The 26249-nt window shown below is 38.5% G+C and overlaps 1 protein-coding gene and 1 long non-coding RNA gene across 3 annotated transcripts in view; both read right to left on the reverse strand.

Annotated features, from left to right (window-relative positions):
- The window catches only part of LOC138184769 (Collagen alpha-1(IV) chain viking), a 56283-nt gene that overhangs the window by 5527 nt on the left and 24507 nt on the right, over positions 1-26249 (reverse strand). Inside the window, exons 2-17 of one of the 2 annotated variants that reach the window (XM_069123045.1) lie at positions 24066-24251; positions 10517-10561; positions 8935-9156; positions 8422-8484; positions 6733-6975; positions 6108-6269; positions 5626-5752; positions 5397-5546; positions 5139-5315; positions 4545-4709; positions 3258-3601; positions 2801-3053; positions 2444-2637; positions 2057-2263; positions 1876-1981; positions 162-706 (exon numbers count right to left, since the gene is read on the reverse strand). In XM_069123045.1, the coding sequence (XP_068979146.1) occupies positions 162-706; positions 1876-1981; positions 2057-2263; positions 2444-2637; positions 2801-3053; positions 3258-3601; positions 4545-4709; positions 5139-5315; positions 5397-5546; positions 5626-5752; positions 6108-6269; positions 6733-6975; positions 8422-8484; positions 8935-9156; positions 10517-10561; positions 24066-24251 (3189 nt within the window). Of the gene's footprint in view, positions 1-161; positions 707-1875; positions 1982-2056; positions 2264-2443; positions 2638-2800; positions 3054-3257; positions 3602-4544; positions 4710-5138; positions 5316-5396; positions 5547-5625; positions 5753-6107; positions 6270-6732; positions 6976-8421; positions 8485-8934; positions 9157-10516; positions 10563-23656; positions 23661-24065; positions 24252-26249 lie in introns of those variants that run through there. The other variant, XM_069123047.1, reaches the window with a different exon arrangement.
- On the reverse strand, positions 10570-12893 carry LOC138184775 (uncharacterized). The gene is made up of 3 exons (XR_011174408.1): positions 12660-12893; positions 10958-11130; positions 10570-10893 (listed from the first exon to the last, which is right to left on the reverse strand). It is a non-coding gene; the product is annotated as an uncharacterized LOC138184775 (long non-coding RNA).

Genomic DNA, 26249 nt, shown 5'->3' on the forward strand with positions numbered 1-26249 from the left:
TCCTATTCGAATCATTCCACTGTTTAATCATTTCCTCTAGATTCTATTCTAATGTAATTTTCGGACAAATAACGATGCCCTGAACGCGTGCACCGAATAAACTTGTAGAACCAATTAGTTTCTACTGTATTTTTAAACATCGTCGTCGCTAAGAGACTTACTTTTGGTCCAGGTAGTCCGTTAAATCCGTCAAAGCCAGTTTCACCTTTGATTCCCTTCGGACCAGGGGAGCCATCGCGACCTACTCCTGGTTCACCAGGTGGACCATGTCGTCCATCCATGCCAGGGAAGCCAGGAGGTCCGAGTTCTCCCATGAAACCAGGCTCACCCACCTCACCTTGGGGTCCACTGAACGCGCTTTCACCCGGAAGTCCGTCCAAACCGTCCGGTCCTACGTCTCCAGAAATACCTTTTGGACCAGGTAATCCCATAATTCCTATAACACCTTCGGGTCCATCGTCTCCCTGTTGTCCTTTAGCTCCAATTATTCCAGGCATTCCGTCGGGACCAGGCCAACCAGGAGGACCAGGTTCGCCAGTTTCACCATCGGCACCGTCTGGTCCAGGAGGACCCGGTTGACCCGGTGCGCCATCCCTTCCTGAGTAGCCCATCGGTCCAGCATCACCGTCGTCACCTCTGCGTCCGATGAAACCGATTTCTCCTTTCAGACCCTTCATTCCATCGAATCCAGGTGTTCCGTAGGGACCTATTTTCGGCCATTTTATTAACGATTTGTTATTAGTAAACTGCAGATTTTTATGCATTTGTGGGAAATTTGAAAGCACATGGATCCACAGAACGTGGGTAATACGCAAAAGTATCTAAAATATTCGAAGTTATAATATTTAATACGTAAAACGATCCTCTAGATAGATTTCATCTTTTTACTCGTAAAAGCATATAACATAATTTGCTTAAATATCCGCGATTTAAATAGCAAGTTTCATCGTAATTCTGTTGCATTCTACCCGCTCTTTCGTTCCAATATACCATCGATGTTTGATAATTGGACTGCAGTTGAAATATCCGATTCCGTGTGTGCCATTCAAAGCATGTAGAACAGGCTGTTCGTAGTTTAAATATCATCGTTATACAGAATTTTGTAAAGTTTGGATTTCCCTGGCCTTTTCCAGTGGGAATGTACATATCGAGCGAGGCGTGTTCGTCGCTCGTTTATTGCGTTCATGCGTTACGGTTAATCCTTGTTTATAGTTACCTAACAATTCCCATGAATCGTCGCAACTGTTTCGAAAGGACCATTCTCTCTAGAGAGTCGGTCGATACGCCGAACAGATTTTCTCGTGCATTTAAAAACTAATCGGATGCCAATTACGTTGATTAACATTTCCGATGTAATGACTGTAAATACTTGAAATTCTGCCTTGCAGAGTAAAACGTTTGTGAAAAACAAGCGCGATAAATTTCGTGTCATCTATATTTAACTTGAATTAAATAAAATCTCAAGCAACAACGAATAATATTGAAAACTAATTGATACAAGTTTTAATTGAAACAATGGATTTCTTTGCAAATCAACGGGGTTTGGAAAGAATAGATGCGACACAACTATCCGATCAATTTAATATCGCGAGTAATCAAAAGTATTACGTGTCGACTGTATGGCTATTGAATTACTCTTCTTAATTGTGTGTGGTGACGATCCGCGAGAAATTGCTCTTTGCTGCATACAGAATAGCGTTACACAACACAGATCAAATACGTATCAATACACAGATCGATAGATAGATCAAAAAGTTGATCTATTTGGTCAATCTTTTATGTATCGAAGGATTTGTTCCGCAAGTAAAAAAATAATAATAAATTTCTGATATTCGAATCGAATTAATGAAAATTAAAATTTAAAAACCATCTTACCTGTAATACCGACTTCTCCCATTCTTCCGGGCATTCCAGGTTGTCCAGCCATTCCAGGGAAGCCCCTAGGTCCCTGAGTACTGTAACCTCGTTGACCTTTGGCTCCCTGTTGATCGATTTTTCCCGTTAAATCTCAAGGATCAAATATCGGACGTCATTGGCCTTTGCTGTCTAATTTTACCTGTAGTCCAGGTAATCCTTCTTGACCAGGAGCACCTTTGCTACCTTTTGTTCCTTTCACACCATCCACTCCGGGTCTACCTTGTAAACCTCTAGGACCAGGATCACCAACGTCTCCCTTGTTACCAGACCAGCCCATTAATCCATAATCGCCATACGTCTGGTTTGATCCTGGTTCTCCGCGATCTCCTTTGTTACCCAAGCGTCCCTAAAGATCCGATCCAGAGAAAACAATTTTATTTCACCTGTATTGCGCGATAGTTGCATAAAAATTCAACATCACGAAAGAAAAATATTATGAATACATTTTTGTTGATTTTCTGTTTTTAACGTTATTTTACGTTAAGTTATTAAACGTTTGATTCGATCTGTTTGTTCGTATGCCTACCGTGAAACCCATTGGTCCTTGTGATCCTGGTGTACCCGATGTTCCGCGAGGTCCTTGATCTCCTGGCATACCGGGATATCCTTTTAATCCTACAGGACCCTGACGCGATATACCAGGTGATCCAGAAATTCCAGGCAGTCCCGGAAATCCTTCGTCACCAGGCCATCCTTCGACACCTTTCGCACCGTCCTCTCCTATAGAAATTTCATCGCACGTTTACTATCAAATAGCGATTGATAAGCGTTACTTTTGTCAAATTTTTCATTTATTGTTAGTATAATATATATAGTACATATGTAGTATAATAATTGATCGGAAAAAATTCAGAGAATAAATGTTGTCACCTTAACTTCTTACCTATATCACCTCGTTCTCCTTTGTATCCTTTTTCTCCTTTCAGATTTATAACCGGTGGCGGATAAGATTCTCCGGGTTCGCCTTTTCCTCCTTTGTCACCCATTGGACCTTTGCCTCCCGGAATGCCCGGGAAACCCGGCTCACCTCGAAGAAATTCTTTTGGTATCGATGCGTTGTCACCCGGAACACCAGGAATACCATCCGGTCTGGCGAAACCGTCGCGTCCTGGCAATCCTGGAGGACCAAAATCACCCTGAAAACAAAGGAGCGCCGTTCGTTGTCTATGTTTTCACGAAAAATTGATTAGCTCTCGCGAAAATATATAATCACAGAAGACATAATTCAACAATTATAACTCAATAATTACAAATATAAATAACAATTGTTCTTGAAATATTTTCTTAAACGGCCAAGTCTCTCAGATGCCGTTTTTGATTCAGATCAAAAATATTTTTACCTTTTCTCCCTTAGGTCCTTGAATGCCAGTGTCACCACGACTACCAGGTTGACCTTGCGAGCCTCTTGGTCCTTCGACACCAGGGAAACCCTTGTCACCGATATCACCAGGCATTCTAGTTAGTCTGTCTGGCCATGTCAATTTTCCCATTTCTCCTTTAGGGCCTTGAGGACCAGCGATTCCTGGTCTTCCACTGTCTCCTTCCAATCCTCTGGGTCCCATGATACCCCGTTTACCCTGTACACCTTTGAATCCACGAAGTCCGGACAATCCCGGGTATCCTGGCGTTCCAGGATATCCGTCCAGGCCGGAATCACCAGGTTCACCCTTTCTACCGGGTAGACCTGTTTTGAGAAATAGTACGTTTTCATATACTACGTGTATTGTATAATAATCGATCGGAATTTCTTTCTTGGTAAATAAGAACTTCGAAATATCTTTACATTTAGATAAAATAAAATATACATGGACACTCCATAAAATTTTCTCTAATTGTTTAAATATTTTTATGAGTCGCCGCGTGTCTATTTTTTCCTAATAATTTGCAATCATTGTGAATCGTAATTATCAATGATAACTTGATCGATGATAATCAAATAGAGGTAATCGAAATCAAATAGAGGCAAGGAAATTATTCTGCAAATAATTACCGATGAAAACTTTCTTTATTTTAAATGAATCATTCGACTAAATTCCCCTTTACCTATTAACTACCGAAGTGGATTATTCTCGTAACAGTTAAAAAATCATTTTCGTTCTTTCTTCCCGTTTATGTAATTAAAATTCCCACGTATTATCTAAAGTAGGTGGTAGAGAGATTATCCTCTTTTAACAGATTCGTTTCAATAGCGTTTAGTCATTCGCGATCCAAATTTTTGTAGAACACGAAAACATAAAAATAGAGAGGCTGTCGTAGTAAACGATATTACAAAGCTTTTAAATATTTTTTTAATGGAACATTCAAAACCTCAGTGTAGGCTTCTAAGCATGTAAGTAAGTGAATAAGTACACGATGCTATCAAATGCGATAACGTTGTAATCCTATTGCGAATTCAAGATACAGCAATAACTGTCCACCGTTCTTATCTCAAGATGTCATCATCATTAGTCACGCTAGTAAACTGATATTGTCTCGACAGTAGCAAACAGAGCGGAGCCATAGTATAATATACTATTAAAGCACAGATTTTCGATACGACGTTGAAACAGAATATTAAAGTTCAACGTCCATAGATATTAAAATGAGAAATAGTTTTTCTTCCTTTTTAATTTATCGATATAACATACCTGGCGTACAAACACCGCAGTCGTCTCCTTTAAGACCTTTTACACCTTTGAAACCTGGCGCACCTGGAAATCCATCGGGCCCAGGAAGTCCTGGAAGTCCTGGTAAACCACGTTCACCCGGAGGGCCTCCGATCCTGCTTCCTTTCCCAGGGAAACCTTTAGGACCTGAACGATCGAAACGTTAATTAGCATCGCTACAGGAAATTGTACAGGATACCAAATTTCCATTACAGCATATCGATGAAGATTTTTGCTTATAATAATTCAGAAAAATGAACACGAACGAATGATTGTCGAATATAAACGATTTCTTCGTCGCTCACGAAATATTCTGTGTTTTTAAATCAGGAGCATAAGAAAATATTTTGTCTAGTTATTTATTTTTATCAATTTTTGTTACAAGAGATCGTTTCCTCATTTTTTGCATTTGATCAGCAATTTTTCATTAATATTCCGACAATTAATCAACGGTGTTCTGATAATCAACGCCCTAAAATAGTATAGACGTATGTACAATTACGAAACTACAAATGTAGGTGTATCAATATGAATTATAAAATAGACGTGCAATTTATCAAACGAAAGAAAAGGTACCTTGGGGACCATGGTCACCACGATCTCCCGGTAATCCAGGAATACCGGGGTATCCAGGTTTTCCATCTAAGCCTGGTGGGCCGTGTATCGATATTCCAGGAAAACCTTTTGGACCGGCGAGGCCGGGTATACCCGGTGCACCTGGTGGACCTTGTAAACCCATTTCTCCGGTAAGACCTTGAAAAGAGAAATGTAACGAAGTATGTTTCAGTCGGTTCAACACGTTCTTCGATGGACGTCGAATCGTTAGATACGAACCATCTTGTCCTGGCTCTCCTTTGATGGAAGATCCTTTCAGTCCTGCCGATCCAGGAGGGCCGACCGGTCCTGGAGGGCCAGGTGGCCCGATATAACCTACTTTACCGGGTAAACCTGGTATTCCTGGTTCTCCTGGATTACCAGGCGGACCTAGATAGAAAGGAGCAGTTGTTACGTCAAGATCTTTTTTCGTTCTATTTTTAGAAATGGATGCTGGATAAAAACAAACCTAGATCTCCTTGAATTCCAATATTTCCTTGAATTATTTCGTCCAGTTCCGGTATGTATTGTCCAGGTTCTCCCGCAGCTCCTTGTTTACCAGGTGGTCCTTGGTTTCCGGGCTCTCCCGACTCTCCCTGAAATCAAAATACACAGCTACATCTCTCCAAGTCAATTTTCAAAAAGTCATCTAGTTTGCCATTGATATACTATTGAAAGACAATTCTTATTCAAATCGATTATTAAATTAGATATTTTCGCATCAATTGTAGCAAAACGCTAAAACATAATCGTAGATTTGGTTCAATAAATAAATCTGCAAAATTAATAAAATCTCAAGGCATGTATGTACGTAAAAAGCGATGAATTAATTTTAAAGCAAGTACGAACAGCGTACAATTTGAATAAAATACGCGATGGAATTTTCTTTGGAAGTTGGAATTTGGAAGTTTCTTTAACTAAGAATGAAACAATAGTAGTAGTAGTACTTACATCTAATCCATCGGGTCCCGGTTTTCCTGCATAGCCTGGAGCCCCTTTCTCTCCCTTTTCTCCCGAAGGTCCTGGCGGACCTATTGCACCCTGTTTGCCTCTAGGTCCATCGTTACCTTGCTCTCCCTTCATACCTTTAGTACCAGCAAATCCTGGACGACCCTGCGTGAAAATGTCACATATATACAACACCCATACGACGATCCACGGTGATTATCTTTTAATTTCGCAGTTTTTCGGATTTATGTGGCCGCGCTCGCTTCACCGAGAGAGACTTTCTCTCGCCGCACTTGTTTTAAATCGAATCGACACTAACGCGACGAAATCCTTTTGAAATATCAGCAGATTCGTTCTTTCGACGATTATTAATTTTAGAAGATTAGAAATAGAGAAGGATACGGAATGCTGCTACATCGAACTGTTCTAATTTGCTTCTGAGCGTATTCGACGTTTTAAATGTTAAATTCGTTGTTTTGAAATAATTTCATACGATGCAATTTTTCTTCGTTCCAGGAAAAAACTACTTAAAGATTTGCATATTTTTGCACCTCGCTATTTCTTCTTCCACTTGCAACGTACAATTTTATGGAATTTGTAACAATTTAAAGTACATAATGTTACTCACGTGAGGACCTTTGATGCCAGGTTCTCCCTTTCTTCCATAACCACCTTTATCTCCTCGCATCCCCTTCTCGCCCCTACTGCCCTTCACCGGATAGTACATGGTGTCTGTTTTCTTGTATTCATCTTTACTCGGTGGGCCAGGCTCTCCTCTGTCTCCTTGTTCACCTACCGTACCTTTCGCGCCATATACAGTTTCACCCACTTCACCTTGCATGCCTGGTAACCCCATGGGTCCGCGGTAACCCTAAAGGATGATTCAATAGTTCGTTATATATCTATGATAAATAAGTAAGCTGATACGTTATCACTTCGTTTCGTATTTCGTATTATCGTATAGAATATATGAAAATTACGTTAACACTGTATGATTTTATACACTCCATAGTCTATTGTTATTGTTGTTAAAAAGTTTAGTTTTAAAAGGGTTAAATCTACGAGTACAATCTATGTGGAAAGTACTATGGACTCAATATTCTCAATACAATAGTACAATATAATTCTCAATAGTACAATATTCTCAAAAGTCTCGTAAAACGAAATTGCATTAGAAGCTAGATCGCGTTAGATCATAGTTGGATGTAACCGCGTTACCGGAACGAAATTATATCCAATTTCTCATCTTTTACACGACAGAGTAAGAAGGCAACATGCACGCGTGCACGGTGGCCAGTTTACAGAAGGGCGAATGCAGCTAACAGAGGTTTCGAGTTTCTCGGAAGTTGCCGATCGGCCGCAGTGGAATCTTCTTCCGAGGGTAGACGGCTCGTATTATCAGTGGCTGTCGTGTCAGCAGATAACAGGCTCTTGAAACGCGACGTTTCAGATTTCAGCGGATTCTGCCCTGTTTAGAGATTAACATGTAGCTCCGTTGCTCCAGCGACTAATCGTCGCCTCTTATCCAGCTAGTTTCATCCACATATTTCTATATCTGCTTACCATATTTTCTCGTTATTTTATCAAACACGAAATATCATTCGAACGTCACGGAATAACTCTACATATAGTAGATCGCAGAAGTATTCGAACAATTACTATAAAAACTTTTGCTTGTATATCTTACGTTATATGAAATATTGGAGCAATTTTATTCGCACCACGAGATACCATCGTCACGAGTATCAAATTCGAAATCGATCTGCGTTCACCGCTTCGTCTTATCGTTAATTCCATTTTACACAGCGCTAGCCGGTCGAAACTGATTTTTATCGTAGCACGCGAGTTCGAGGGGGCAAGGACAAAAGGTAGTTACACGATCGTACAGCGGTGATTTTTACGAAGCCGCATGTAAGAAGATTCCATCGCGGGCACGTTATCAAGGCGCGATATCGCGCGGCCCATGAATTCCTTTAAATTCCAAGTCGCATCTCGTTCGCCTCCGCATTTCTTATTTCCGGCGTGTCCGTTAAATATTACCGGCCAACACTTAGTCAGCCAGACGATATTTCATGCGAGCAGGTGGCGTTTCGCAAAAAGGAACGAAACACGTCCAAAGACTGGACCGCCTCTCCCTTTTCTCGTCTTTTTCATTTTCTTCGTCGCTTCTCTCTTTCTCTGGTAGCTTCGTGGCTTGGCGAACGAATGGCACGACCTAAACGTTCGTAAGAGGTTCACGAACCTTCTGGTTCGCCCGATCGGTCGTTACGGTACCTGAAGCGCGATACCAACGGATAAGTCGCGATCTTGTACTCACCATGTCTCCCCTCTCTCCTGGATAGCCCATTTCGCCGGGGATCCCATACGATCCTTGAAAGCCCTGGGCAGAAAATTTATAATTTACCAGTTATCACGGTGCATGGTTTCTGTGATCAATCGACGATTTTCTAGTCGACGAGGATGTAAATTACGCACAGAACACTACGAAGAAGCGTGTAGGTTGTGAAACGACTTTACTTTAGCTTTTAGGGCTACTGCGACGACTGTAATCGCGAGTGCCAATTACACTATGGATAATGGTTAATTCAACGCGTCTTTTGCTATTCTTTTACACTCTAAATAGAGGACAGTGGTAATAAATTCTAAAAGTTTATAGCCATCGTTTAAACGATAAACGACGTAAGTATCAAACTCGATAGAAATGATTTTTGTTTTTTCTATTCTCGATCTTCGTATCTGCTGCTTAAGTCGTTTACCATTTCAATTCTTCAATTATATTTTTTTAGTTTTTTAGTTTTCAACGGGTCGTGGGACTTGTAAAGTTCGTTACCTCGGGTCCGTCGATGCCTGGATTTCCTCGAATACCTTTCACGCCCACAGAATTGATACCTCCGTCACCAGGCTCGCCAATGATCCCTGGATCTCCTTCTGGCCCTGGTTGACCACGTTCACCATGCATACCAGGCAATCCTGGTGCACCGGCACGTCCATCGGTCCCGTTGCATCCGTCCAGACCGTCTGGTCCCATCACACCTTCTGGACCAGGATTACCCTACGGCCAAGGATTTAATTACTTCAGATTTCTTTTCGTTTCGTTTTATTTTTACTCGGACAAATCTCGACTAGGAGTAACACGAAAGGTCGCTTTGCTTCGCAAAGCTTCTTGGGAATTTTTCTTGGATAAAGTTTTAGGAACGCGTCAAGAAAATATTTCTCTACCGCGGTTAAAGATCTGAAGAATTCCTTTGATAAATACGTAGACATAATAAATTTCATATGTATTTTCATAAAAATATACATACGGTAATATTCTAAATTATAACGAACGCGTTTAGGTGCATAGTTGATTAGTATTAGGTCGTCCGAAAAGTTTCTTTCGTTTTATAAGGAAATAATGGATGCACAACATTTTCTATTTTATTATTTTGTCGAATTACGTATGATCCATTTTCTTCTATCAAAATAAAGATCATAAAATTCGACGGATTAGGTTTCGTGTTTGTATGATTGATGCGTCGTTGTAAAAGACGTGTCTGTAAAAGAAAGACACTTTTCGGACAACCTAATATTTAGAAAATTGGAAAGTCCGAATATTTGGATCATTTCAACGAAGGTAAAAATTAATTCTATATCTTTGAGAAATTATCCGTATTTCAGAATAGTGTACTTAACGTTACGTGTTGTTTGAGCAATAGAAAAAAAAATATTTCAGTCGTATTTATAAAATTTAACAACGAAAAGATGTAGGAAGAATTCAAGTATTAAAAAGCCACGAACCGAATCTTCGTTGACGAGAATTCTTGTATATTCGATTTAACGAGCACGATCTTGTAGCCATCGCTACTCGTTGCACAAGTTTCGGTCTATTTTTGTTTCTTCCCGTAAATAATATTTTTTTTCCTGATAAAAGACAATTTTTTATCGCTCCCGTAAAATGGGACGAAAATAACAACTCTACAAAAGTTCACGCAGATACGTAGCAGCGAAGCTTCATCGATTTATTTACAGCTAAAGTGATCAGATCATAAAGTTGGCTCCTAGAAGAAAATTTCAAAACGTAATTATCACTGACAATGAGTTTCGGATTTTATACGCGTGCAATAGCTTAAAAGGGCCAATATTATTCTCTTGCACGACTGAATTAGTACGTGTTAATGAGATCTAATAATAAAGAGAATTCATTATCAAGAACCGGTAAGAGGCGAAGAATCAATGAGAAATTTTGCGCGAAAGTGCAACTTGTCGAGCATGATTCGGAAAAGATGTCTACAAATTGGTTGGGATATTTAAATTCATAGCTTGTGGAATCTAGATAACATCTGGCGAGCAAATTTGGAAATTCAAACGAGCCTTGGATGTAAAAATTGAAACTCGACAAACAAACTTTTAATGGAATGGAGATTTTTACGAACCGGTATTCCTGGAGCTCCAGGGAATCCTCGTATACCTTCGTCACCCTGAAAAGAAAATAGAGATCAGATTCGTTGAACGAGTGTCTCGTTGCAATTGTAACTTCCGCCACCATCTTTTGCGACAAATATTTCATATTTTTATTTTCGACGAAAAGATCGTGCGAGAAGTTTATAAATTCATGGAAAGATAAAATACGGTTTTTCATTGGTTTTAGTTGGGAAATTTCAACAGGCTTACAGATTATAAATTACAAATCGCAATTATCAACCGCATATATTCTTTCTTCAACGACTGCGACAATAATCAGCTTATTCGACGAGACATCGGATGTAGTATTACCAGACCCATCAAGGATATCACACCCACTCCTCCTTTCCTATAAAAATAAATTTCACAATTATGCGTACACCGCCTACTACATATTTCTTTAAATACGTTACATCGTACATGATTCGTCGCAATTGCGAAAGTACGATTATTGCATCGCACAATTGATTCGCTGGAAGGCCATCTAATCAGTGGTGCAACTGCAACCGTTTCAAATGTGTGCTTCCTGATCTGGAGGTGCTTGCAAAAGTGCACGATCGTTCGTGGCTGATAACGCGATTCCGTTCTGTGTGAAATAAAATGCGTCGTTAACAATTGCTAATATACTTTCGCGAGCCACTGTATGTTACCCTGCTTGTAATTTTTCATTATATTCATTTAGGTATTAATAGAAAAAAGTATGGTATTTGTTGTCGAATAGCGTTGATAAGCTCGTCATGGTATCGGAGCGTTTAATCGTAGTATGAACGAAATTATACTAGAAAATTGTTAAATAAAGTAAACGTAAAACTGTGATCGTTTTAATAAAATTAATCCGATTGTCGTGTTTTACGTTTTGTAAAAGTCGTAAAAATTGATAGCGGTACCATCCTATTTTGCTTTTTCTAACAATAGGAGATTTCGTTCCCATTGCAAACAACAATAGCGAAATAGATAAACTTTTTACAAACTGCGGTACGGGTGTGTTGTACGTCGAACAGGTATCAGAAAAAATAGAAATATCCTTTTGCATCGTAATATCGTGTGTCACTTTGATCGTAATACTAATCTGAATTTTTGTTTTGTAAATGTTGCTTATAATACGAGATATAAGATGGCGAAGGAAAATAAATAAACTGTTATTTATACAAATTAGCAATAAACCTAGCAACGAGTAATTTCTACGCGGATGTTTACGCAGTTTCATATTTTTCTGGACGAAACTGAACAAATAAGATAGAGATTCGTTCTATCCACTAGATATCATCGCGAAGCTTCAACTTTGCTAATTTCGTTTACCATAAAGTGTACGTTGAATGTTGATGAATTATAAAGCATAATAAATCATACTCGGCTACTTAACATCATCATTATGACGTGTTTCCGCATAAACATTTTTCACACCCTCCTAAGAACCACTTTACACACCACCGTCGTGCTGTACCATAATAATCCGTCGTGCCTGAAGCGTAACAACGAGGAGGAAGGAAAGGAACAGAGTCCACCGCAACGAAGACAATTACTCCATATAAACCACCGTACGGGACAAACAATGTGCATGCATACAGCATTTCACGTCGAAAAAGGAGTATCCCGCGGAAAGTAGTCCCCCGGGCAAGCAACACGCGGTAATTTGCACACTCGCAATTCCGCCACCGTTTCTCTACCTACGAAGCTCGAATTACTCGCATAATTAAGATGTACGGCTCGTGGTTGTGGTTAATTAACCGACGAACGTTAAATCGAGAATAAAAATGGCAAAGAGAAAGAAATTGAGAGATAAGTTTTTCGGTAGGAAGATAAAACGACAGAAAGGTAGATCGAAGGTACGAGCAACGAAGATAGATCTCAGCTTGGAAACAAATTTTACGAAATTTAGTTTATGTTATTCGGACGAAAATATACGAGAGGCGTTAGAATCGAATTACTTTAGGTGGAGAAGAAAATAGGAAAAATGTAGATCGAAGTGGAAACAGGTTTCGGAAGGAAGAAGAAGCGAAGGAAGAGATAAAACCGAAAACTGCTTTCTTATGGGTAAAGCTTTTTTGCGTTAATTCACGTGACAAGGGGTGGAACGAGGGCAAAAGGAGTTTACGAGACGCGTCGCAAGCTTACCCGTGGCTTTTCACGCAACATTTACGCTCGCTCGTCTCTGGTGAATGCGTGGCAATCACGGAACGAGTGGTTATTTGTACCCTCCTCTACTTTGCTGCTACCCCCGGCGGATCTGCTTTGATCCTGACGCGTGTCTGATGAGTGCTCGACCGACTACGGATTATTTGTGTGCTTATCTTTGACATACAACGATGTGATTATTACATCTACGAATATCTACGCAGCTTCATATCTTTATCGATGTAACTGAAGAAATAGAATCTGAATAGACATTTGTTCCTCCTATTAAATGTTATAACGAGCTTCTTAATTTGGATATTTTATACGTCTACGTGGATTCTCTGTAAATTTTTACATTTACAGATACACAAACATTTCCAAATTAACGATTACAAAAATTCCTTAAGTTTCAATCTTATTTATCGATTTATTAATCTAGATTATAATATGCGAGAAAATAAAGAGGAGAGAACGAATAAAGAGAAAAGATAGATAAAGGAAAGATAATGTTAGTTAAATTGTACGCATGTATAACAGCACGTAGAAGTTAGAAAATCGATGGCAATAATATTATTCTCGCCTTTATCTTTGTCTATGCAGCATTAAAATATAAACTATTTTGCTTGTTTTCCAAGTATTCCTGGAAACTGTAATTACATTGGGAAATTTCATTATGCATTAAAAATGCGTATGTTGCGTTAAGTACGAATTGCGTCTTGACGCAATCCTCGAATTAGCTTGAATTTTTATTTGTAATGGAAAATTCTTAGCTTCGTCAGATCTTCCGTCGACCATTAACGCACTTATCTTGCGTGATTACAGTTTTAAGAAACGGTAAAAAAAAAAAAAAAAAAAGAAGAAACAGCTTTATCAGTTAACCTGTTGCACAACTCTCAAGAAGCACGCCTGATTGAGAATGCTGTACCACAAGACTGTAAACTAATTATATATTACTTCTTTCCCTGCTGAAATTTTTCATGAAACGCGATGTTACAACGATATTTCGATGACTATTTTTGTAAATTTCTCGTAAACTATTATGCATTCCATCCGAATTACTTTAGCATTGTTTCATGGAAAGTAGTTGGAATTTTAATATCTGCACGATCAATCGTAAGATATACAAAGACTCGATAAAGTTCCGTGCTATTGCTCGATACGAATCGGTCGCTGTCGTGGACCAGAATGGTCCTCCTGACCAAGACAACGCTGATCAGACCAACTTCCTTTGTCCATCGTCTTATTCGCGGTATCCACGTGCATGTTTCCACGTGGCGTATCACCATATCTCACATTTAGAAATCTTTGCTGAACTCGGAACTGTTTTACCCTGACACAATTACAGTGTTATACATTTTATATTCGTAAAGTAGAATTAACAAGAAATTCGTATTGAAAATAATAATTTGAATATTGTACACGTTTTTCATTTATCATACCGAATACATTTATGAATCATCGATGTATGATATATACGCGAGTATATATGGAACGGTTATTTAAAATTTCCAACAAAGGGATGCGCAGTGAATAGAAGATTCACTGCCATTCGCCTGGAACGTGGAGAGCCGGGACTGAATCGTTTCGTGAAACAGGCGTAAAACGGATATATATCATTCGTGTTAACGATCCTGTATTTCACACTTTAATTATACATATCGGACATCCGAAATTGATGAACTATGCCCGATGTAGCGTCCACCTATTGCGGGACTCGCTTGTTCAGCGGAACGTTAATCACACCTCTTATTTACAATCGTTAAAGTGAAAAGTTATAAAGCGACCCACCGATTCGCGGAATTATTTATGCGTTCGCGCCGATTTATCTTAATTATTTATCTTAATCGAGCGCGTCCGAGGAGGTCCTCGCGCTGTTACGTTTCGAAGTTGTCGCAAGGAAAGGGAAAAGCGAATGTGTGCGCGCCGGCCGACTGAATTAATATGGAAACGCGGCTGATTCGTATTCGGGTCAGATAACAGCGGATTCGACAGCTACCCATGAAATACTCATGGGAATCGGTCAGCGTGCGTCGCGTCTCCTCGCGTGAAAGCCCGCTCTTATCATCGCGGCTCCGCGTTTCGAAACTTTTAACGACTCGATAACCGAGACTCGTAATTTTTGCCCTTTTATTTTATTTTATTTGCCGTAAATTTTGCCATTTTAATGTTCGTCGCGGATGGCAAAGTATAATACGTATACAACCATGTGTAAAATAGACAAAGTATTTGTTATAATATTTAGTGAGCGAAAAATATGTTTGTTTTATGTTTTCTTTATTTCATAAAAATACGAATATTTCATATGAATAATGAAAATTATATAAAGAATCACAGTTTATTAATTAAATGGTAATTTTTTTAAAGAAATAGAAAAATATTGTTCGATTATTTCTATAGATACGCGCGTATTTAGACAGCTAGATGCGCAAGCGAACGAATAAATAGTAGAACAGATGCATGGTGGAATTAATAGCCAGACAACTAGCTACGTAGAGACAAGGATAGAGGGATATGTATGGAATAGAGAAGAAAGGGAGGCTGAAAGTAGGCCGGGGTATAAAGCGGACAATAATTGTTCTTGATAAATTCATATGACCACAAATCGTTTGTAATTGCTCAATATTTCAACGGCCTCCATGGAAGCTGCGTGTGCTTTACTAATTATGATTGGGAAAACGCATGCCGCTGAAATATCACCGAGCAGGTACCGAGTCGAATATTTCTATATTTCGCTGGTGAATCGATTTTGCCACGCTACCTATCGCCATGCGTTTTGCCGAGTAGTTAAATTGAGAGACCAACAAAAACTGCTCTATGCGTAAGAAACAAGTTTTATCGCCTTCTTTCGCCTTAAAGTAATCTTTAAAGTACCTAGAAGTAATTAGAAAAGAATCTTTAAAAGCTATGTTTCATGAACATAAATATTTATTTGGAATATTTTATTAAAAAAGATCTTCGATTAAAATTACAGTAATGGTAATGAACAGGCGACGTGATTTATTTAAATTGATGGATCAGTAGATATATATCGATCGATATGTTACACGACGATAATATAATATTTATCGAAATTCGGTGACACTTGGAATAAATTTAAGATAAGGGGCGGGAAGGTTGTTCACCTTTGGAAAACATGAATTTACGGTGCAAGTACCAGAGAGTATAGTTGGTAGAGGGTACCGGTGCCTACCAAATATGGTCAGACTCGATACAAATTGACACACTTCCTTTTAAGGGCTTGCACTGATTGGTCTGGTGTGAACTCAGGGAAAGGGTTAAATCTAGGATGACGAGTCATAAATCCTCTCCTTAAACGGAAACCGGCGAATCCAAGATGAAAGTGTGCACGATTGAAAAGTAATTTCGGTGTAGAAAATGATAAATTGTATGAAAGAATTTTCATAAAAGAAATCGATTGGTCCAAAAATATTTAATAAAATATATACATATTATTTCGGAGAAATTCTTCTTCTCTAACAGAATCTGTTTATTCTTACGTTATTCTATATTTCTGTATTAATGTTTGATTCGTATATCTGTATTAATATCCTACCATATAATGAAACTCGTCATTGTTAAAACACGTCTGTACTGACGTATATACTGACGTATTTCAACGTTGTAACATTTTGTTCAATTTCGTTCGTAATTAGCCTCTCCTTTAAATTTCATGCTACGCGTGACCATCATTGACCATCAATTTTATAATTCACGTTTCACAAAATGTCGAAATATCAACATCAAGCTGATCAAAGTTGCGTATGTACAAGCGAGCCTTCGCAAACCGAATAACGAACGAACGAACAATTTCGTCAATATCGCAGTACTTACGTTCGTATTTTTCAATCTCGTTCGAACGATGGCCCGCGTTTGTCGAAATATCGTACAATTTGACAGATAAAACACGTTTACGGTTCTCAATTAGCAGAGTTGGCTAGCCGATGACAGGACCAACCGAGAGACGATTAACTTCATCGTTTTGAGCAAATATAAAAGTTCTGATCGATTGATCGTCTCGTCGACGATGTACATAGATTAATTGTCCTGTTCGATACGAGATCAAAAGAACTTCTAATAAGCCGACCACAGAATAACTGATGTTAAAAGTCAGAATAAAGGCTTTATTCGATGTATCATTTTGTGTCGTGGATTCTTTTTTCTAGAAAGCTCGTCAATTCCTTTTTTTTTATCTTCTTTTGTTCACAGATAAACTATTCGCTGAAATTCTGTGAAACGTTAAGGAAGGAAGGGTAGGCAGAGCGTATCTGGTTATGAGATCATTCGACATCCGGTTTCACACTGCTGGAAGCATAGAATGATCTGTCAATGGGAAGTGCGTTATCGCAATACGCGTGGTATGTCATCCTCCCTTTTTCGTTCTTTTCTCTCTCTCTCTCTCTGTCTCTCCTTCTGTCTTTCGGTCGGTTCGCGCTTTTAATGGGACGACCTAATTTCGTGAAAATCTTACGCGAAGAAAGACGATTCAAATCGCCCGCTAGATTAGAGCAATCAGCGAGAACGCGAACATCGCGAAGGCTTACGAAATTGCATGGTATAAGTGTGGGATAAATATCTGTGGATAAAGAATGTAGGAACAGATTTCCGAGAATAGAGTCTAGTTTTGGTAAATTTCAGATGACGTTGATGTTAAAAGTAATATTATACTGACTGATGATATTCTATTATGTGGCTGTGACTGTGTATTTCAGACGGTGTAACACATTCGTTGTATCGATAGGTGGAAAAAGTTTTATTTTATTATATACTTTATCATCTTCCCTTTTCGTTTTCGAGTATTAAATCGGAAACTTTGTTGGTCGGTAATCGAATTCAACTGAACAACGGTCGATCTTCAATTTTCGCAGACATATTTTCTACGAATTAATTAATTTGATCAATTTACACTGAATGACGAATCAACGATAAGAAGGTCGGTTTTTTCATACGCGAAATCTCGTAGATTTTATCGAATTCGATATTCGTTGGATTTTTCGCGGTAAAAGCGTTGCCAGTAACTGCGAGGTATTAGATTCAAGCGATATGTAGATGATTGCGGAACGGAAATGCTTCTCACCCCCACATTTTGCGATATGAGAAGACGAGCGAACGCGTAGGACTTCGCTGCGTGTATCCGTTCTATGGCTGTTATCACCTTTCGGTATCCGTTATCGCTGCGTGAAATGTACCGGCAAATCAACAATGGGTCGAATGTGAATTGAAAGAGATTACTGCGATTTTCAATAAATCTTCCTATCAGACCAGTGCGCCCATGCTTTATGGCGTGTTTTTTGACAAACGAATTTTACGTGCAACAGGTAGTTATAAAATATCTCTCGTTATATCGATAATTTAATTTCTAAATCGATCGTTTTAAGCCTCAGAAAATAGCAATACACAGTCAATATAGCTCACAGGATTCCTCGTAAATGGAAAAGTAGCAAAATTAGAATATATGAAAGATGAAATTAATCAGTTTGGTTGACATATCTTTTGCAACAGGTTGACGCTGATATCGAATTCAGCGAAATTGATGCGACGATTTCCAAACTAACTATTACGTCAGCAAATACGTACATCCTTGCAAGTTTTAAAGCGTGTATCAGCAAATCACGCACTATCGTAGAGTTCAAATGAAACATAAATGACGAAACTCGAGCAATCGATGCCCCACGATTGCTACGAGTAATCGAGTATTTTTCGACCCAATTGCAAGAATATACCCGCTATCGTGGAGGATTGAACGATTAATAAATTTCATAATACATACTGCTTTTTTTAATAAGCCTGTTCTATCTCGATCTAATTTGAGCACATGTTTTTATCGTATAATATACTTTCAAACATAAATACGACAAAATCGTTTCCCACAGAAACGAAGCGATGCATTAGAAGATAAAAGATGCGTAAATAAGGCAACTTCGTATTTAAAAGATCGAAAATTCGAGCGACTTGTTTGCTTCGGTTAACAGGTTAAACGATCATCGAGAATTCACACGTATAAAAATGAATGTCACGTAAATTTGTTCGGCTATCGACGATGGGGTGGTACAAAGTGCGAATGTCACGAGGGGTTAATGGCACGTAGGTTCGGTATCAAAGGAGGATAGCCGCATGGCAGAGAGAGGCGTATCGTCGGTGAAACGGAGATTTCTTTATCGGCGCTTAGATACCCTACTTCGTTCAAGCGAAACAAAACAGGGGTTACACGTGCTCGTCCCAGCCTCGTCAACGTCGACGTCTCTTTTACCGCGTGGGCGTGCACTTCTGTTTCCTTTTTTCCTACCTCGTGTATTTTCTTGTCGCCTTTTAGTTTGCTCTTTGATCAGCTTGACGATCCCCACATGGACGACCTTAGATTTTTCTAATTGTTTACCGTGTAGGAAATCTTCGTCGGTTATTAATAGATTTGGTCCCGCCTATTTTCTTTTTCGTGTCTTCCAACTTTACTAAAATCTACCACAGCACGCGATACCGATTATCAAAAAGCTACGAACTTCCCAAGGAACCTGCGTGTAATATTACAATTTTGCTTTTTCTCTCGAAATTGACTATTTTTTTTTTTTTTTTTTTTATGTGTCACTCGTCTATCAAACCGACGCGTCACGATAACTAACGCTACGAAAAGCGCAAGGAAGCAGAAATCGAGTAATCTCGGGGCGGAACTGCAATAGGAAAGGCCCGCGTTTCTGTTAATTCGTGTCAATCCTGATAACGAGACAACGACGTAGACGACGATTTCATCGGTCGTACAAAATAGTCGTGGCACGTGGGTATGCTTGTAATATGTAATATCTGGGTAATCGTTACGTAGATAGGGATCAATGCCAAACGCGAGGAAGGCGAGATGCTGCAATTTATCATTAACGCCTACGTCCTGAACCGTCGGGCCGAATTGTTAACCCAAAGCGCAGAATTGTGCCATTCCCACCACTTCGGTGGTAATTTCGGAACGAGGTCTGCAGCTTTTGTTCGCCTCTGGCGACACCACTGCGCCGAATAATTTTCCAATTGAGTTATTTTTTACAAGCTGCATCGAGTTTATTTCGATCGGTTTTGCGATCGTGTCGCTTTTACATGGGTTTCGAACGTGGGGCAAGCTCGTGCGTGCTTTCAAAATTTCTCACGTCAGTTTTGATCTTTCAGATTGGCGCAATTCGAATAGTTCCACATTTTATTACGCGGTTTAGAGATATGTTCTATTTTTTAATTCTACTTCGGTTCTCTAATCGTTTATGGTTCAATGTCGTTTTAAAAAAGACTTTGAAAGAAATTTTTTCTGCTAGTACTTTTTATTCTTGTAGTACAAACGAAACATCATACATATCAGTGACGATTCTTTCATATTCTTCTCACATTTGAGAAATTTTCGGAATATGTTCTCTAATCGGAAACGATATTTGCAACGACACGTATATGTATTAAAGATATTTTAACTGCATAATTTTTCCGTTAATAGAATTCACAATCAAGGACTATTAATCGCGTAACATTTTTTACCGGTATAAGTTTAAAACTTACATCGAACAATGCATCGAAAAAGTCTCGATATTACACAGAAGAAAGTATATGCCTCGATTGGTAGAAATATTTTATTAACGTGCAAAAATATTCTTATTCGATGAAGCCACTCTATACGACATCGCACAAGCAGAAATCTTCTTTCAAGTGGAGTGGTATCGCGAAATAACCACGGAGAGGAATGTTTATTTTTTCACTTGTTGCTCGGTAAAGTGTCGCGTCAGTGCGGTACCATCGAACACAGCATCCGTTCTCCAGAAAGGACCATGACGTCAGCGTGTTCTCGCGCGCGCGTTCCTTTTACGACACGTTTCGTGAGAATCTGCCAGCGAGAGAAAAAGATTCTCGAAGCTGTAGTTCGTTCGAATTGAACTCGATACGCGGCTAGAAAATTAGAGAAACTGGGAACGTCGTTACACGAAGGTTAACTGCCAACACCAGCGACGTCGAAACAACGATCGGGTTAATCGAGCGCGTCAGCCTCGACTTTATGGTCACCATGGCGAATGGTACCGGAAGATTTACGATCGTCAGGCCAACGATGAGCCCGATGAAATTTACATACGATCGCTCGAGATTTCTACTTTGCTCTTACGGCCAGATATTTAACGAATATTTTTGAATAAATGAAAAAATTATGCGTATCCTTCGTTTTATTGTCACGACCAACCTTTATTGTCCAACCCACGTTTCTAGAAGCTGCGTGGAAATATACGAGATCGTTATTCCTCCTACATCTAGCTGCAAATCGATGTTTTTAGACAGTAATGACGCACGGTTATCGAATGGATATTGAATAATTCTGTGAAAAAATAACATCGTCTTACGAAGAAACATCGCGCTATTGGAAGAAATGTCATTACGGTTCATTGTGAATTCATTGTCGTTGGCGGTTATTACCGCCTTGGAATTTTATGATTTAACGATTAATCCGATATCAATCGTTTTGTCGTTAATGGGAAAGTTCATTATCGAGTTGGAGGAACTTAACATTATTTGTAACTTGGTATCAGTTTATTTGGATGTCTTCTTTGAGTAAAGTATTTAACTGCGTAACATTTAATTTATTACCATTTTAATTACCATTATAATTAATGTACCATTTTCGACTGGTTCCTACTTCATTGCATTTTGCTATAATTTGTAATTCTTGTAATTGTCAATTGATTTTACCTTGGTAATATAAAATGTAAGATAAGATACAACGCTAATTATGATAGTTAGTTAGATAGGATCCTCTCGTAGCTTAAATTTATAACATCTACTGCGATCAATTTTTTGCAACCAAAAGTATTTTACAAATTTATATTTACGCTGAATTATAATTTGTTCCAAAATGAACGGTCAACCTCGAAGTGATCTTCTAAATATTCCGACACGAACGATTTAGTAAATTAGTTACCTAGAAGAATTATTATCATCATAAAGCACAATAAAATTATCATTTGTTCCGTTTATGGCATCTTTTTAAGCCGCGTAAAAAAGGTCAGAAGCGATGAAGAAAATCGGGGATACTGGCAACGTTGCAGCGGTCGAAAAGGTCGCTCTCGATGCAGTGGTACCAGAAAGGGCCATGACGTCATCCAGATGACTCGTTTGGAGCCGCCGGCGTCCCGATGTAAAAGATGCAATCCGTATGTGTCGTAAAAAAGAGAAAAATGTGCTCGTAAAGTCTTATCTTGCCGCAAACTGATAGATGTTCATTAAGGAGTCGACTGCGCAACCGTGAAGTACCATTCTCTTAACATGGTTCCGCAATATTTCGCATCGTTTTGATAAAGGTCCTTATCACCTCGTTGCTGCATCCTCTATTCTTCTTGTGACCTGATTTTTTTATGTAACTTCGTACTTGCATAATCACACGACATTTTTGCTTATTACGTGTTTTGAACATTTTGAGCGTTTTGAGTATTTTGAGCATTATACCACTTTCAAATTTCCCATAAATCCATAAAAATCCACAGTTTACTATATTATTTAGTATATTCAGTATATTTTATCCTATCGTTTTTCTCTAAAATTTTACGAGATTTTGAAAGATCAGAGAACCGGTGAAAAAGATGAACTGAAAAAACAAATATTACATCAACATCAACTTCAACTATTTGCCATCGAACTTTACAAACCAAACTCGATCGAATTTCATCGACTCCCAGCCGAAAACCCGATCAACCCTCGACCGCAACGATCGACAATCGTTGATCACGATGGCGGACTACATCATTGATCGTGAGACAGCGTGATTGGATACGGTTCGTAACGTACGAACTCTCCTTATTTTCTTTGTCTCGTCCCGAGTCAGCTCTTCGTCGAAGACGAATCATTTCTGTTTCTCGTCACGGTGTAATGTCCCATCATATTGTATCGGGTTCGGGTTGCGAAAGAATGGATTCGCGGTACTTCTGTACAAGAGGATCGAGTGCGGGCGGACTTTGTGGGAGTTCCGCGGTAATTCCTTCTCGTTCTCCGCATTTGGAAACGCTCCGTTTCTGGCGGCTGACGCCATACCGCTCTTTTTTAATCCCCCTTTTGAACGCGTACACGCGTGCTCAGCAACAATTTCATCGAAAATCGAACCGAAAAAAGCGGCTCTGGTATCCTCGTTAGCTCAACAAATGGAGAGAATACGATAATCCCGCTATGCGATTTCGATTGTGTTCCTTCCGCGTATTCGGTTTATGCAGTTTTAGCAAAAGAGAAGTGGATCTAGATTTTTTATTTTTAGACGTACAGTTATGTTCGATCTTGATACTCTACTATTTCTTTTACACGTATACGTATTATTTATTCGTGTTATTTTTAGGCGTTTAATTTTTAACTGTGATATGTGTTACGTATTATTAGGTCGTCCGAAAAGTTTCTTTCGTTTTATAAGGAAATAATGGATGCACAATATCTTTCCTTTTATATTATTTTATCGAATTACGTATGTTCCATATTGTTTTATCCGGATAAAGTTTACATGGTTAGACAGATTAGGTTTCGTGTTTGTATAAAGATGCGTCGTTGTAAAAGACGTGTCTGTAAAAGATAGAGACTTTTCGGACAACCTAATAGTATTCGTATACGAAATTTTCTTTTCAAGAATTTTGAAGATTATAATTTCAAAATGCAATTATTACGGAATTATTGGATACTTTTGAAATTATTAGCTATGCGCTGAATTGATTTTAAAGAATTTTTTAATTAAAATATGGTAATGTAGAACTAAAGTGATCGATGCAACAAGTACCGTATTTTTAATCATGGCTGTCCATGAAGGAATAAATATTTCGCCCAATTCTGGAGGACCAATTTAGGCACTTCTCGACGGTTACGGACTGCGGAAGCAATTAAGAAGCAGCTGCGATACTACGGATTCACATAATTTCCCCGTATTTTATTTTCTGCTAATACACCCACGATGTTGAGATTGACTCATGGTCATAAAAAAAAAAAAAACAAAAAGGAAACATAAAAAGAAGAAGAAGACGAGACATCTGTAGCCCTCATTAAGTATTTTACGATGTAATTGCGTCAGTTACTAAAAATTCTGCCTCTATCAAAATTGTTTAAGCAATTGTACATTTCGGTTGTACGTAATACGATACTCAGTCCTTCAACAACCAACCTGATCGATATTATTTTTCATGGAATTTAACTTATGGGATTTGCCAACTTTTCGGTTTTCGAGCGACTCGAATATCATCATCCAGATCTATGTTTGAATTATTCGCACATTATGTGAATAAGAATTGGAATAAAGATATCTTTCTTGTATATATTTTGAAATTATTTATTATGGATATATGCGGTTGAATAATTGTAAAACTGATTAATACTCATAAACCTATTTAATCATGCAATTTTCAACGTGAATAATATCGTGAGATATGACTGTTCGCTTACCCTGTAGCCCTTTTCTCCTGTACCACCATATTCTCCAGCAGCACCTTTTTCACCTTTTGGACCAGGTGGCCCATCTGGTCCGATGTCACCAGGAAGTCCTTCCGGTCCCTGAGGTCCAGTGATACCAGGGAAACCTGGCGTACCTTTTATCCCCTTGCAATCGCATTTGTATGAATCTCTGCAGATCTGTAACAACATCGTGAGATTGCAACATGACTTATTAATTATTTTAGTTGTTGTTTAATTATTGCTAATTATTTTACATATTATTAACCGATTAAACGATAAACCCTTAAGCAAAGTTGGCTTGAAATTTCAGTGTCTCTCCCTTACAAGAACATCAACACACGAGATACGTTTCTATTATTAATCAATCAAAACTACATTTTCCTCTGCGTCTAAATAAAATTTGACCCTGAATGGTTTAAGTTTATGTCTCTAAAATTCCCTCACGATTTCGTCGAGACAACACTAACTTACGGATGTTAATTTGTAATAACATACGCCACCGCATCTCGAAGGACCATATCTGTTTGAATAACGTGAAAGAGGAGAAAAATGTAATCGCACGCGTTTGTTTCGGAAGATGAAAGCTGTTCTGCTTATGTCAACGAGACTTTAAGAACGACCAACGTCCAGCTTTCGAAGAAACCCCGGTACGATGTGTGTACATACATACAAGACACGTGTTCCTTCTTCGCCATTTTTTCATCGTTCTACAACATTATCTTGGTCCGTGCACGAATAAATAATGTAATGTTCGTACGAATAATAACGTCCGCACGTGCGAGACACGGACCCATTGCAGCGGATCTTTTATATCGAAAAATGGAGCGGCCACGTTTGTGTTTCTTCGGTTATTCGCCTAGTGGTTGGTTATTCAGGTGCTCCGATGTTTGTTGTAATAGTCGAATTTAGAAATTTCGAGCGTTCACCTTACCGGCTTGTTAGAATATCCTAGTTTGTGGCTCGCAGCAACTATACGTCACTTTAAGCGTGATAAACAAGCTTCTCGCTTAAGAATTCCAAAGTTATTTTGAACTCGTGTAATCATACTTGCGTTCCGTCTTATTTAAGCTTCGAAAAATGAGTTTTAGGTAACTTTTTATCCTTTCTTGTATTACTTTTCTTTATTTTTGAACACTTTTCTTTATTTTTAATATTCCACGATATTCGCTAAATGTGTAATATTCTAACGCGCTAAAATAATGTTCTGTATAGCGAAACTGTATTATGTCGTTGAAAGAAATACAACTTCCGTTAATTCAATCGCACTAAATCGGTTGAAATATACAAAAAGAAGAGGAAAGGAAATGGTTAATTCATTAGGCAATACATCAAAGCTTTTTCTCTACTTTTATTGACGTTTCTGTATGGTTTCGATACTACCAGGAATCGTTCGAACAGTTTGCAAAAATATTTACGAGTTCAAATCCAGTGCACGGGCGAACTGTTTATCGAAAAAAACTCCGGGCAGTTACTTTTTTAAATAGAATCCGGTAATTCGAGCCGGATCGCTGGAATATTTTAATGACAAGGATTTATGTAAGAGAAGAAAAAGTGAATCTGCACTTCAGTTACCACCCACGATCGCAAAGACTGCGCGAAATCAAGGTCACTGTTGCATTAATGCATCAGTTTAATGCCACCTACGTGATTGGTTGTGACAAGTCACCTTGTTTTTAATCATGTGTCAAGGTATCCCCGTGGCTTTGGAGTTTTGCGAGGACCGTATTTACCGCAACATGCGGTCGATGATGAACTTTCGATTATTTGATCGGTGGATCGTAAACTTCTTAATCTCGTTCTAAGAATTGATCGTCGATAACGATGTACGTAAATGGAAGAGAATCGCATTTTTTAAAGAGTTATTACGAAATAATAAGCGTGAAGAGAGAAATTTCGAAGAAATTTGAGTCTGACTATTATATTATAGTCTCGCAGATAAGATTAAATAGTAGTTCCGTTCAAATCTTGGAATTTATTACTGAAATCCGAGAAAAGTATATCTCAAATTACATTAATATATCGGCAGAGTAAAATGTTCTTTGAAGATAATCTGATATAAAATTGAATAAATGAATTTTTGGAAACAGTTAGCTATTATTACGTTAAGAAAAGTTAATCAGGTACATTTCTCACAGATGTCCATCAGATACATAGTAAAAATTAATATTAGCAAAC

This window comes from Bombus flavifrons, chromosome 11 (assembly GCF_040668555.2).
Source record: "Bombus flavifrons isolate JBK064 chromosome 11, iyBomFlav1_principal, whole genome shotgun sequence".
NCBI lineage: Eukaryota > Metazoa > Arthropoda > Insecta > Hymenoptera > Apidae > Bombus > Bombus flavifrons.